Below are 14,814 nucleotides of genomic sequence, written 5' to 3' on the forward strand. Positions count from 1 at the left end.
ATTCACCAATCAAACCGAAAAAACACACACTTTTTTTAAATGCACACATGCGTTTTACATCATTTATTTAAACTCGGACCCATATACGTTCCAATATGTATGATTGATTTCAGTTACATCTGATCCATCCGCACTCGCTCTCTCTCTCTCTATGCCTGTCTGTGGCTTGCGGTGCTTTACACATTTTCCCTATTTTCCAATGCCCTACCCTCCTAGCGAACTACTACGCGTTCGTTCGGCAAACTTATTGCACCAAAGAACCGGGAACCTTAGAAAGTGTGTGCATGTGTGTTCAGAATACAGTAACCGTTTACAACGGTTCTACCTTCCTGTTCGCGCATTCAACTCTCATCCCTTCGCTTTTAGACACACAGGTTCAAAAAATAGTTTCTTATCTTGGTTACACAAATAGAGTATAAATATTAGATTATCAATTGTTTTTTTACGCTGCCTACGGGGTTTTATAAACTGATTTTATAAAATAAACACATTTGACGTGCCTGATCGACCGGTTTTCCCTTTTGCCTACCTCTGCTGACTCCTTGACTCCTTTTTATGCTTTCCTCGCTACACATAGAGACACTAAACGCAATACGTTACTGTTGCTACTATTGATTTACATACACATACATATACACACACATCAACGGGACACATTTGGGTACACCGAAAACACACTGGCTGTCTGGTTTTGCGAAATTTCTATACTGTTGCACCTAAAATGTGTTCATCTCTGTTCTGTTCTGTTGTTTAGTGGATTGCACAATGCTTGCTTGCCTCTAAATACCTTCCAAACACGTGCGCGGGGCTAAGATTCTCATCACTGGGGACTCATTCTTTGCTGAGTTTACTTTCTCTCTCTCTTTTCCTCGATCAGATTAGCCCGTATCAGTAGTATCCTACGCTTACTATCACAGTTTAATGGATTTAATATACGTTCCCCCTTCCTCCTCCATTCATAAGATATATAATTCTGGATATCCGGCTTCCGCCCCATTTTCAGGGCAGCAGAAGCAGGGAAGCACGACAGCTTACGACAGCTCGAACCCGGTGTTGCTGGATATGGCGTACCGCAGCTTGTCCCGCAGCATGCTCTTCTTCTGGTAGTTCGGCAGCTTCAGCAGATTGAAGCAGGTGGACGAGGTGGGCAGCCGGTTCAGCGGATCCTTCTTGCGGATCGTAAAGAAGCCCCGTATGACCGACCCGACCGTGTCGCCTATGTCCTCGTCGTCGCCCACCTCGACGCACCGTATGGAAAAGGGTGGCTCCAGGTGTGCAAAGCCCAGCAGCGGCGGTTTCGAACAGCTCGTGACAAACTAAAAAGTGCAGGGGGGAATAGGTAAATAAAGTCACATTCATGGGAGCACAGATTCCCCAACAAACCTTCAGGAATAGCTTTTTCTCCTCCTCGGTGAAATCTTTGGCAAGAATGTCCCACAGCCAACCGACCACCCGATGGCCGTCGTGAAATCCGCCGTAATACTGGGTGTGCTTTCGCAGATCCTTCAAATCCAGCGGCGATGTGTCGCCTGAGATAAGTCGTTGGAGCTACAAATTCGAAATAAAACAAAATTAATTCCACTGGAAAGTCATAATTGCACTAAGAAATAGCCAACCTCCGGGGTGGAAAACAGCGCCAACCAGTCCGGATTGACGATGCACCGAAAGCCGCGGATGAATGCGGCCGTTTGATCGCGGATTTGCGTGTGCATGCGGAAGTATGCCATGTAGTGGATGTAATTAATTCTGCAAAAAAGAAGGGAAAACCCCGTGTTAAACAACATTCACAGGCAAAATATCTTCCACCCTACTTGTTATCATTGTTAACCGCTCGCGCCCTCCCGCCCGGATGCAGCTCGTGCGTCACTATCTTCCCCATCACGTCCTCGTCCACGCTGAACGTCAGGTCGAGATCGGCCACATCGCCCTGATAGTGCTTGATGAACGTAAGGCTCCGGTACAGCTCCTTGTCGAGCGACGGCAGCTCGTCCATACAGCTGTACAGCGCCTGCTGCGTCTGCCCGAGCACCTGCGACAGGAAGAAGGACGCAAACGGCACATCCACCACGATGCCCTCGTACACCGCCTTCCCGAGCATGCGCCCCACAAACTCGAACAGTGCCAGATGGTTCTCCTGCATGTGGGACGTCGGCGAAGGGTAGAGCCGCTGTTCCGTGGTCGTTTTGAACAGATTCAGCGACGGATCAAACACACGCTTGATCGTTTCCTCGAGAAACTCCTTAAACACACCGTCCTGATCGATGCCCGCCTCATCCAGCCCCTGCTGGTTGATGAACCGCACCCGGATGACCCCCTTCAGGCCGTGCGGTGGCAGGGCGGCCAGCTGCCGGTAGCCATCCTCCACGATGCGGTCCCGATGGACGGTGACCAGGGCGGAGCTGGGCGATGCGCAGGCCGACTCCGTCAGCCCCAGCACCGCCTTCTCGTTCTGCACAAACTTCCGGAACAGCTGCACCCGGTCCTCGTGCGGTATGATGTGGGGCATCTTTTGCAGCAAGATCTGGGTGTGCTTTTTGCCCTTCTCCAGGTCGGCCAGAAAGTGGGACGGTCGAATGTCCCGGATCAGCCAGTGGTTGGGTGGTGCGAACTGCCGCCGGCAGTCACGCCGGTACAGGCAGAGCAGCAGCGTGTGGATGGAGACGAACAGTGGGGCACTGGTGGCCGTCTTGGCGTCCAGTATCTGGTCCTGTATCGTGCGGTACAGGAAGGTGTTGAGGAAGTGGGACAGCACGATGTAGTCGTTCAGCGTGAACGGCGTTTGCTGTTCGTACATTTCCAGATCGTCTAAAATGCTGCATTTCAGAGAGAGAGAGAGAGAGAGAGGGATTGCATTAGAAAGACAGTTTCAGTGTAGTGGTGGGAGCTCGGAATCGGACCTACCCGATTCCGATGTCGTGTTCGGAAGACGATTCCAGAGCTTATTTCGGAGTCGATTCCGGAGCCTATTCCGTAGCCCATTCCGGAGCCGATTCCGGAGCCGATTCCGGAGTCGATTCCGGAGCCGATTCCGGAGCCGGAGCTTATTTCGGAGGCAATTCCGGAGCCGATTCCGAAGTTGACTCCGAAGCCAATTCCGAAGTTGAATGCGGCTATGGAATCGATTCTGGAATCGGCTCCGGAATCGGTTCCGGAATCGGTTCCAAAAATGGAATTGGCTCCAGAATCGAAATCGGCTCAGGAATCGGAATCAGTTTCGGAAATGGCGACGGAATCATAATCGGTTCCGAAATCGGCATAGGTTCCGGAATCGGAATCGGCTCCGGAATCGAAATCGACCTGGGAATCGCAATTTGTTCCGGTAACAGAATCAGAATTGACTCCAGAATTGGAGCTTTTAGCTCCAGAATAGGAAACAGTTCTTGAATTTAAATAAGAAGTTTCTGTAGCGAGATCAGTCCGGGAATCTCCATGAGAATAGATCGTTTGCTGGTCAATTTCGATTCTTTTAGTCTATCAATATGTAGCATCATTCAAGCCAAACGTGTTTTCTTATGGAGATGCCGAAACCGACTCCGATTTTGAAGCCGATTCTGATTCTGATTGGTCCGGAGCCAATTTCGGAGCTGATTCCGATTCCCGGACCAATTCTGGAGCCGATTCTGGAACCAACTCCCGGAAACTGATTCCCGGACCTACTATCCGGAATCGATTCCAGAAAACTTCGGAGCTTCCGAATCGATTCCGACGAAAACTTCATTTCTCCCATCACTTTCTCCCGCTGGAGTAGTGGGGCAAACTGTTCAACTTACGTCACGTAGTGCGTCATACAGTCACAGAACAGGGAGAGAAGCAGCAGCGGCGGCGCATAGTTCGTTTGACTAACTTGCAGCAGCTCGATGAACCCCTTCAGTCCACAATTCGGTCCAATCGATCCCAATAGCAGCCACAGATCGTGCAGCACGGTGTCATTGTAGCAAAGGCCTGCGACAAATGAAAACAAAAACAGTTAGCAAACGTCCACTTCCCTCCCCCTCTCGCCTTTACCGACGCATCCTCACCCGAAAGAATGTCCAGCCGCAGCTGCGACAGCGCGCTCAGCGCCGCATGGTACATTGAGCAGGTCAGCGCCACACGCGAAACCTCCGCGCAACCGAGCTTCCGGTACATCTTGCCCGCCTTGTTCGGCTGGCCCTTCATCGAACTGCGCTCGAACGTTAGCGCCCGCTTCAACAGATTCCCCGTACTGTTACCGCTCGGGATCGGATAGTCGATCGTCTCGTACCCAACCGCCAGCTCCTTCAAATTGTCCCCCAGCAGCAGCTTCACGATGCGATGGTTCCACAGCAGATGGATCTGTTTCTTGATCAGCGGCAAGTTTTCGTGCTGCAGCCGATCCTTCCCGGGCGAGAACCACCCAAGCAGCTCGTGCCACTGCGTGAAGGCACCGCCCGCCTGGCTAAGACTGTTCAGTATCCCGTTCAGCAGCTGCGTCACCACAAACGTGAAGGCCGGGTACGCCAGCTTGGCCGCATTTTCCGGCGCCTCCAGATAGTACAGATGCACAATGTTCGCGAGCAGTGCGAGCAGATTGCTGTTCTGCAGGCTGGCCACCACAAACTTGGTCGACTGTTCGCCGCTCAGCAGATCGAGCGTCTTTTCGAGCGTCCCGTGCGACTGCACGCTCACCAGACACTCCGGCGTGTACTGTTCCAGCTGCATCATCATCCCCGGGACGGACAGAATCTGCACGAGGAACTGGCTGAGCAGGTTCTCGCTGAAACCGGACGATACGAGCGGTCGCAGGGCAAGCGTCACCAGTGCGGTCAGCGAGATGGGCTTCAAATTCACCACCGGCCGGCAGGTGCCCTTCACCAGCACGTTGCGCAGCGTTAGGTAGAACCCTTTCTGCACCAGGTCGCCCATCACGTTCGCGCACAGCTGCGTCATGCCGGGCTTCAGCCCGGCCAGCGCTTTGTTCCGCAGCAGGGCCCAGCTGTTGATGGACGTGAACGCAACGAGCGTGTGCAGGTATAAGGCCAACGTGATGCTGTCGCTGTGCACCTCCGGCTTGAGCAGCTCGATCGCGGTGCAGCAACGGTAGAGCAGCTTCTTGATGTGCCGTATCCAGGCCAGACTGAGCTCCTTGTTGAACGCCACCCCGATGTAGCTGGTTTTGGGCGAGTCCGAGTCGAGGCTGGCGACCAGATAGCGGCACAGGCGCTCCAGCCGCTCCCGGTGCGGGGCCGATTCCGGTGCGCTCGTTTCCGCCTTCCACTGGAGCAGGAAGTGGCTGGCGGCACCGTACACTGTCAGGCTCGGTTTCAGCTCGATCGGTTTGCCGACGCTGGTGACCGGTGGAAGCAGTTCGTCAAATTCATTGCTGGAAAATGGAGAGCAATGTTAATAAAACACGATCTTCAACAAAACCACAATGTGGAATACTTACAGAATTCTTTGCCGAAACTTGGTGCGTGCCAGCCAGCCGCGGATGGTGCGCTGCAGCAGCAGTATCGAACGGTCCCGCCGCTCTTCCTGGGCCCGCTCATGGGCCCGCTCTTCACGCGCTGCCTTCGTTTGGACGAGGAAACTGTCCTTGTTCGTTTCGGTACGCCCAAACATGACTGTTGCTGTTGTTGTTGTTGTTGCAGTTGCTATGCGAAGTTTCCGTTTCACCGCACACTACGACCCGAGAAAAAAGGGGTGTGGAGAGAAAGGAGAAAAAAAGGCTAATAAAAACACAGTGCGCTGCTAATTGACCCACCCCGCGATGACGTCTGACGGGTGAGGTCGGACGTGTCGGGAAGCTGTCGGGGAGGTTGGGGGACTCTATCTCGGCACGTCTCGACACGATGCAACACAACAACAACTTGCTGCAGCGTATAAAGTACACCCATTCCGATGGCTTTGAAAGTTCTCCTCTTCCGTACTGTACTGTCCCGTTCCTCGGGTGACTCAGGCACTGTCTGCTTCTTCCGCCGTTCACCCTTTCACCCGACTGCTCCGAGGGCTAGTTTCTTATCAACATCCCGAAATTCGATGCGCCCCGCGTATATACATTACCAACAACACAGCACCCTTTGCCTGCTATGATGCTGGCACACACTGGAGGCTAGAGCGAGGGAAACGTACCTTTATCGCTGCTGCATGATGTAATTCGCCCCGCGGAAAACTTATGCCCACTGGCCCACTGGGGAAGCGAGGAAAGCAACAGGGAAACAGTGGACGCTTTTGCTTTGCTTTCGTTTTTTGCGTCACAATTCAAGAAAAACACACAAGGAGGTAGCAAATTTTCCGTCCCTCAGCTGTTGTGATTGTTGTTTTTTTTTTACTCTGTCTGCTCTCCGTTGTTTTTCGCTGTCAAATTGCTCGTCACGCACAGTGAGACAAGACGCGGTCAACAGTGCTTGAAATCGATAAATTATGGGAATGAAAATAGAATAACAAAGCCTTAAATTGAGATAAAAGTTAATTTTTCTGTTTTCTTTTTAATTTTTTTTAAAATCTGATAATATAACAAGCTTGTCAAAAGGATAAGTGATTTATAAAAGTGCTCACATAATTTGTCCTATTATTCATAAACGTCACATTCCTACCCCTAGCTACAGTTAGCAAATAGGATTTGAAATGGCAGTTGATCATGACAAACGGTCGCACAAGGGATCGAGGCATTTTATTTTGGTTATAATTGTGTGGAAAATGGATTATTATGAAGTTTTGAACATCGAACACGTGAAAGGCAAGTCGTGTATGCAAATTCTAATTTCAATTTTAGTACATCACTGATCAGTTCTTTCAAATGGCTCTCAATTCCTGGGTTTAGTAAGTAGTTGACCAGTTCAAATCTTAAGCAAAAGAATTAAAGAACGGAGATTCTGGTTATTTTGTTTTTCTACTAATACGCAATGATAAGGCCATATGGCACACATCTGAACTATTGTACCAGTTTGATTATCAAATGTAGTAGGCTATGACTACCAAACAGTGGTTTTGTCTTAGCAGAATGTCGCTTCCTAGGCATAGTAGGCTATACCTTCTTTTTTAATAAATTAGTTAACCACCAAACGAGCAAGTTGGCTTTTATTTGCTCTCCGTTTGAACTGTAACACCAAAAACTAGCATTCTCATTCTCGTTTAACAAGTATAAGTCACACTAAAAAGCATACTTTAAATTCAAAACGGCAAGAGTCCTAAAGGCTCAACCCTCTTCCAATACCCTTAACAAATACACAATAGCCCCGCTTTGCTGTAAAACTCAGCACTCAAAACCGGAATTATCGAACAAAACAACCCTCTCAATGGCACATTTGTTTGGGGGCACATCAGTTTGTTTTGTCCAACTGGATCAATCCATCCCTCCAGCTCCACCCATTGTTACCTCACAGGTAAGATGCACTGTGTCAGAAGAAGAAGACCCCGCTCACCACTCGAAACTGAACCAGTTCGCATTGTTCCGACTCAAGTGTAATCCTTTTTTGGGACGGCTTTACCGAAAATCGCGACCAAACGTACACACACACACACACACCATTTCGCTGCCCGTGTTCGAAGGTTCCCATCGGAAACCTGTCAGCAAACAGTGGGTAGGTGGATTACTAGGTGGCATCCGCATGATCCTTTTCGTACTCGCCGCCGCTGTCGCTCATTGGATCGCTTGTGCCTGTGTCCTTCGGGCGATCTACGGGGACGATCTTCACTGTGGAAGCGAGACATGTTTTCATTTCTAATTACTAAATTCTCCGCTCATTATCTGCTGCTGTCTGTTACAAGTCTCGAACAGTGGAAGCTCCCGTTCTCCCGTATGCGATTAGACAAAACCAAAAGCGGACTGACTGACTGTCCCTGTGACTGTGTTTTGTGCGTTAATGATATGCCCAAGCAGCCGAAGATCGTTCACTCATGCGTGATTGCAGTCCTCCGTTGGGTGTGTGTGTCCCCTGTGTCCCCGTAAACAGCATAAGCCCTAATCTTGTCTTTCCTCACCGATGCGACACCGATGCCGGAATAGGACTACAGTGTGCATGTTTTAGGTGAAACAATTTCATCGTCCTTTTTTTGGGTGCATCGAACCGCATCCGGGTTTGTTGTCTCTGCCGGCCCGCGGACACACTCAACACCGAAAGGAGATAATCCACTAACCCCGGCCACTGAGTGTCCTTTATGGGACATTTTTTTTTTTGCAGATCGCTTGGAATGTTGTACCTCGAGACAAGGGCAGTTCGGTCCGGCAACAAAGAGAGCCACCGAAGCGGAAGAATGCGATGAACATATGGGCTTGCATGGAAAGCTCATTAGCAGCATAGGAGGCCATGGAAGGCGGTGTGTTTGCGTAGTGGATGCGCCAATGCGCATTCGGGCGCAAAATTGCCAAACCTTCTGCTCTGGTGACAATTCTAACAAGCGCACAAAGAGCAGCAGGCCACGGGAGTCCCTTTTTCGGAGCAGCAGCTCATGCCTTCCGGGTGAAATTGCAGAACGTACCAAATGGTTACATTTCTCCTGAAGAAACATTTGGATGGGAGAGAAAAGATGTCCGCCTGAGGGAGAGAACAATTTCAGTGTCACACAAACGCAAACGCGATGTTGCCCGCTGCGGCCTGTATCTCTCCGGGAGGTTTGCTTCACAAGCGATCGCCTCCTTGATCGTGGCGCGCACGCCGTCGATCGCTATCGGCGGTAATCTTTCTAATTGGCTAGCTTTCTTGATATCTTAATTGAGGTTGTTTGCTGGGGCTGTGTGTTTGGATTGGTGTGTGGAGTGCTACGTACGGACGGATTGAAGTCCGCTTTGATGAAGGGGGTAGTACCGCTATTCGTTGACTAATTGTGTTAAATTGATGGCTAAAACTGCTGCTATTTTGCATTATTATGGCCGAAGAGATGGCGGAGCAAAGAGAACAAAGTGATCAGAACAAGGAGACGCCTTTAAAGGGAAGCTGAAAGGGATATTTGATGTTGAAATTCTTTTCAAAAAATGTCGTCCTACGTACATTTCTTTCTTTATCTAATTCCACGCTAGCCGACCTAGTTTTACTTTTTATTTTTATTTCTATTTTTTTGCAATCCTAAACACACTCTTCAAGCAGTGTGGTGGTGTAACACGCCCGGCTCGCCATTTTCGCAGAACGACACTTTATTACCGGTCAGCGCTAATTGGTTTTGGCGATTTGTGCGACATTTCGGGGCTACTCTGCTACTCGGCCGCCGCACAGTCGGCATACCGGTCTTTGAACGCGAGGGTACGCGAGATAAGGAGTGACATACCCACCCTCCCCATCGTGTGCGGCATCTGAGATCTTTTCCCACCTTTTTGAAACGCAACCGACGACGCCAGAGACCGGTAGCCCTGTGGTCTCCCTCCGCCTTCCTCCATCACCCGTAATTAGACGACGATTGCCTGCCGCCACCAAACGATCTGTGCGGACGTGGGGTTGTTGTGTGTGGGGTTGCAATAATTGCTAGACGTTTGCTGTTTTTTTTTTCGTGTTTGCATTTTACCACTTTTTTGCCTATTCCTTTGACATGACGTGTGTGTAGAGCGTGGAATGAAATGGTGATTTAGCGGTTGGAATTTCACCAGCTAGAGCTAGAAGAACGCATGGCAATGGGGAGAACGGCACGCTATGGATATGGAAATGAAGCATGCACACACACATAGAGACACTTTGAGAGCACTTCTGGAATCGCACATTCCATGGAATGCTTTGATAATTCTATCTCGTGGAGGTGATCTTTCGGTGGAGGTAGGCCTTAGTTACCTGAGCTGAACTTCTTTGGGCCATAGCTTTGGGGCGATACTTGCAAAGGGTGCTTTAAATTTATTGTAGGGGAAGGTAGGTAAAGACGAACACGTTAAGGAAAATGGTAAAAATCTAGGAATATATAAGTGCAACGACCATGAAAATTTTCATACATTATCTTAAGCTCATGTTTTATCAGAAAATGTGTTGAAACTTTAAAGTATCCATCGTTTTTTGGATTTTTTCATGAATGAACAACATGTTTTTTTTCGTGCAGTTTTGAAATGTTCGGGTAAGACCTGCTATGGGAAAAATGGACACAATGTAGGGTAAGATAGACACCTATAAAAATCGTTGGTAATTGAAGGCCAATTGCAATGACGGTTCATTCAGCCATTAATTTAGGAATTGTAAGTGCCGCTTGTAATATTTCGTAGAATGCAGCATCTAAAGCATTATTGCAATATCGCGCATTAACAGCTGAAGTTGCTCTAGTTTACAGAACAACTTGAGGGACTTGTTAATAGTTAAAGCCATTTTCCATTCAACAATTAATATTTGTTATCCCATAGTATTTTTCATCTATTCCAGAACGATGTCGTATCAATGGCTCATCTTTTTATTGCTTAAAGTTGTCCAAGTCGTGACAAGATATTGGATTTCATGAAGCGCCTCATCAGCGTCGAACGAGTAATAGCTTAACGAATGGCTACTATTTTGACCGGTGTTGCATTTCTCGCTTACTTTTAATACTTTCTCTAGTTGTTGATTAGTTTATAACTTCAGAATATCCTTATTAAGGGTATTTGAAGAAATCTATTCATCACCACTTGATATAAGAAGTAAAATAAAGCAACCAATTTGGTGTCCATCTTTCCCTACGACTAGGTGTCCGTCTTTCCCGCTTTGGTGTCAGGATGTTCAAACCACCAGAAAACAAGATTTTTATTGCTTTTATTCTCGTTCTTTCGCCAGTTGTTTCATTAATGATCAGGACAACTCATACATGAAATAAAACTTCCGGAAATATAAACAATACAAGTAACAGAGCTTAAGATTCGCAGTAGTCAAATTAGATCCACAAGGGTGCACATGATTGAAATTTTGTTTTGTTCGTGGATTTAACCAATTTTGCATACATTATGCCAAAAACATGTTCAAATGGGTTGTTTAACTTTTGACCATCTTTCCCGCAGTGTCCGTCTTTATCTACCTTCCCCTATAGTTAAAATGTTTATTAATACTACAGGAAGTGCTTTAGCATATTGTTTTTATCACTTAATGGTAATGATTGCAGAAAAAGTTCGAGCATCAGCGATTGGGACTGATTAATTAATAAAAGCTTAATTTATTTTAAATAATTTTATATCTTTTCAAGATGAATATCTCTCAGAGGTGAATATTCTGTTTGCTGTACATGCGATTTGGCAGCCCAAAGTCCTTAAGATGAATTTTTGGACGACAGTTAACAAAAATATTGGTATGCCAGGGCTTTCTCGTGGTTTCTTGTATACTTCATAGCAAAACTTTCATCACTTTTCCTCAACATGAATATCTCTCCCAGTTGACAATCCGTTGAAGATTCGCCAGAAGAGAACTATCACTGTAAAGCTAACATTGCATTTCTAGTGTAATCTAATAAGCTTTATAGTCCTGGAGCCTTGTCCCTGTGACTGATCTTTTTTTTTTTTTTCTATTCACTCTATTTTTCATTTCTATCTGATGCTGGAGAATGTTTCTCTTCATCTACATCTGGTCTCGGTCATGTGTGACTTAGGCATTCCTACACCTACCCAGATTATTGTGCTAAATAAGAGGAAACAGTTTTCAAACTTCGATTGCAACAAAAATGGGCCTTCATATCATATAATTCATCATAAAGAATGAACATTTTGATTGTTTACCGATCAAAACTTACTGATTGAATTTTGATTGCCTGCCAACTATTGAATTTGTGTAATTGGCACGTTGTTACATGCAAAAAAGGCTTAATATTTGTTTATATTGCTTGACCTTTTTTGGTGAAATATTCCAAAACCGGGTCGTCTATACAAACGTTTGCTTAATCAGGCATTGTTAAAGGATATAACTATTATTTTACTAAAAAAAAAATTGCGAAACTATTTGCGAAAGAAAACAAGTATTTTGCAACAAAACAATTTCACTTCTATTGCTGTTAAGATGCAATGTTCCCCCACCCCACGCAAGGTTCTACTCGTACCAAAAACCTTCAAGGGAACCATTATGATAAGCAACGGAGAGCAATACGAGAGAGGCAAAGCAGCGCGCGAAGACGAGCCACACATAAACCCCCACCGTCCCCGTACCCAATGCTGCAAAAGCGATTGAACGAATCATTGAGCCCCCCCCCCCCCCCCTATCCCCCTGTCCGCCATCCCGCCGGGTAAGGGCTACACGGCTCCGCGGTCGCACGCCAAAGGCGTCTCAGTTTGCAATTTATAAACTTCAAAATGTCTTGTTAACACATTCGTATAATTCAGCCTTCGGTGTGGTCTTCCATTTTATGATGCACACGCGAAACAGGGCGCAAAAGCCGCCCGCAAAACCTTTCCGCAAGATCACTGTGTGTGTGTGTGTGTGTGTGTGTGTGTGTGTGTGTGTGTGTGTGTGTGTGTGTGTGTGTGTGTGTGTGTGTGTGTGTGTGTGTGTGTGTGTGTGTGTGTGTGTGTGTGTGTGTGTGTGTGTGTGTGTGTGTGTGTGTGTGTGTGTGTGTGTGTGTGTGTGTGTGTGTGTGTGTGTGTGTGTGTGTGTGTGTGTGTGTGTGTGTGTGTGTGTGTGTGTGTGTGTGTGTGTGTGTGTGTGTGTGTGTGTGTGTGTGTGTGTGTGTGTGTGTGTGTGTGTGTGTGTGTGTGTGTGTGTGTGTGTGTGTGTGTGTGTGTGTGTGTGTGTGTGTGTGTGTGTGTGTGTGTGTGTGTGTGTGTGTGTGTGTGTGTGTGTGTGTGTGTGTGTGTGTGTGTGTGTGTGTGTGTGTGTGTGTGTGTGTGTGTGTGTGTGTGTGTGTGTGTGTGTGTGTGTGTGTGTGTGTGTGTGTGTGTGTGTGTGTGTGTGTGTGTGTGTGTGTGTGTGTGTGTGTGTGTGTGTGTGTGTGTGTGTGTGTGTGTGTGTGTGTGTGTGTGTGTGTGTGTGTGTGTGTGTGTGTGTGTGTGTGTGTGTGTGTGTGTGTGTGTTTGAACGCGCGCCGGCGACTTGCTGCACGGCTGGGGGGGGAGGGAATTGCATCGAAGTCGCCTCATTCGCCTCGTCCCTCGGATGGGTTTTCTCTCGTCTGTCTTGTGCGGCCGTTTCATGAGCTGGTGGCGTCATGGCACCAGCCGGCCAGCGCGGGGGGAAGGGGGAGGGAAAAGGGATGAAGGTGATCGTGCGCCTCTTCGGGAAACGATAAAAAATCACAGATCATAAACTGCATCCGCCCTTTGGATGATGCGAATGCGTAGCTTGTGCCTCTCTTTACTCGAGCGCTGTTCGCGTGCAAGTGAAACCGTTTTTAACATACAATCATATTTTACAGCGGCATAAAATATAATGTGGGGCATATTACTTTTCTCCCTAAAATTTATACTAAACATCTTACGCTAGCAATATACGCTACCAACTCCTGTATGGTGCAAAACGAAACCAAGCCACCAACAAGCACCATTTGCATAATGTTGCTGGCGGAATCGGGCGGAAGTTAGCGTTACGCCGGGCGTCTTCGACGGAGGTCCTGCCAAAGTGATCGCTCGCTTTGACCGTGGCCCACTATTCACTCGCTATCGGTCACCCCCCCCCCCACATCAGGTTACCCATCAACCCGCAACTCGCGGCGAGCGGAACGACTACAAAGCGAGACCCTAGCGAAGATAAATTAATCCGCCGTTGAGAAAGAATGTATTTTAACGCTTTCGAGATTAGGCGCTATCGGAAGTGAGGGAAATAAATATGAAAATTAAGGCCGCCTTCATGCCCATTTCCCTCCCCTCCCGCTTCATCTCTTTGGCGGGCTGGTAAGGGAAGCTGAAAGAAAGCCGCAACGCGAGGTGCTACCGTGAGTCGCTTTTGGAAGTGGCCGTTGCCGCTTGATTGCTTGATACTGTTTGATGGAACAGGCGCTCGGGTTAAGGGAGTTATACACTAAGAGGCATGGGGTTGGGTACAGTTGAAAATTTTAATAATGTTCTGGCTGCTACCCAAGTGATCGCGATCGCGATCTATTAAGAGATGGAGTTGTTTCAAGTGACTCTTCCTTCTTGGGTAGATCGGGTCATTTGTCAGATGACATTTATTAATCATACACTAAGAGTTTTGGTACCCATAATGAGAAAAAAATCGGCATAGAATGAAATTTATCCTCAATTTGACTGTAAATTTGAGTGAAAAATTGGTTTGTAATTGAATTTTTAAGACATACATATAACAAGAAGCAAAACTGTCTATAAAGCCGAATTGTTGAGAACCTCAAATTCAAATTCTGATTACAAGAAACACTATTAAGACATTATTTACGAGGTATCTTACAAGTGAAAATAATAAAATAAGCATAAAAAAGGTGGCGGAACTCGTTGATTCGTTGATATCCTTGAAATGTGTTGAAATACAAAACAACAACAAAAGACTCTCTCGATAAGCCACATAAATAATAAAAAATAAATAAACATTCTATAGAACTCAATTAATAAACAAAACAAAGAAAATAAAAAAGATTAAAACATATTAAATGATTAAACAAATTAGTAAAAAATGAATAATAAATAACAATATAAAAAGAGTCAATATGTAAATGTAACAAAAATCAATCAAAAATCAAAATAAGAAAGAGGAATTATCGTAGAAATTATTATACAAATTAAACTTTAGCAATTAAATAGAAAAACACAAACAAAACAAGGATAAAGAAATAAAATGTGATAAATACTTAAGGATAAGAGACATAAATATGAAATGAACAAACAATTTATTCCTTGTGAAGGTTTTCACACACTTTTTCGAACACAGTACCCCAACACCCTTAGAAGCGAATCACTACCGTTCAACGCTACGAAGACCTCCCAGTCGCTTGTCCCAGCCGCGCTCCGCTTGTACCGAAAGGAAACACCTTCCGTCGATCTTGCCGTCTATT

The 14,814-nt window shown here is 46.7% G+C and overlaps 1 protein-coding gene across 3 annotated transcripts; it reads right to left on the bottom strand.

Annotated features, from left to right (window-relative positions):
- Positions 1 to 48: 48 nt before the first annotated feature.
- On the bottom strand, positions 49 to 6,312 carry LOC120894819 (ubiquitin-protein ligase E3B). 3 transcript variants are annotated; one of them, XM_040297654.1, is made up of 8 exons: positions 6,091 to 6,312; positions 5,408 to 5,640; positions 4,020 to 5,341; positions 3,771 to 3,942; positions 1,812 to 2,813; positions 1,617 to 1,746; positions 1,384 to 1,548; positions 49 to 1,316 (listed from the first exon to the last, which is right to left on the bottom strand). In XM_040297654.1, the coding sequence occupies exons 2-8, from the start codon at positions 5,578 to 5,580 to the stop codon at positions 1,032 to 1,034; spliced, it is 3,249 nt and encodes a 1,082-aa protein (XP_040153588.1). In that variant the 5' UTR covers positions 5,581 to 5,640; positions 6,091 to 6,312; the 3' UTR covers positions 49 to 1,031. The 3 variants fall into 3 exon arrangements, with proteins under 3 accessions (XP_040153588.1, XP_040153589.1, XP_040153590.1); XM_040297655.1 differs by having other exon boundaries at positions 6,022 to 6,312; XM_040297656.1 differs by lacking the exon at positions 6,091 to 6,312 and adding an exon at positions 5,723 to 6,012.
- Positions 6,313 to 14,814: the final 8,502 nt, after the last annotated feature.

Source organism: Anopheles arabiensis, chromosome 2 (assembly GCF_016920715.1).
Source record: "Anopheles arabiensis isolate DONGOLA chromosome 2, AaraD3, whole genome shotgun sequence".
Taxonomy (NCBI): domain Eukaryota; kingdom Metazoa; phylum Arthropoda; class Insecta; order Diptera; family Culicidae; genus Anopheles; species Anopheles arabiensis.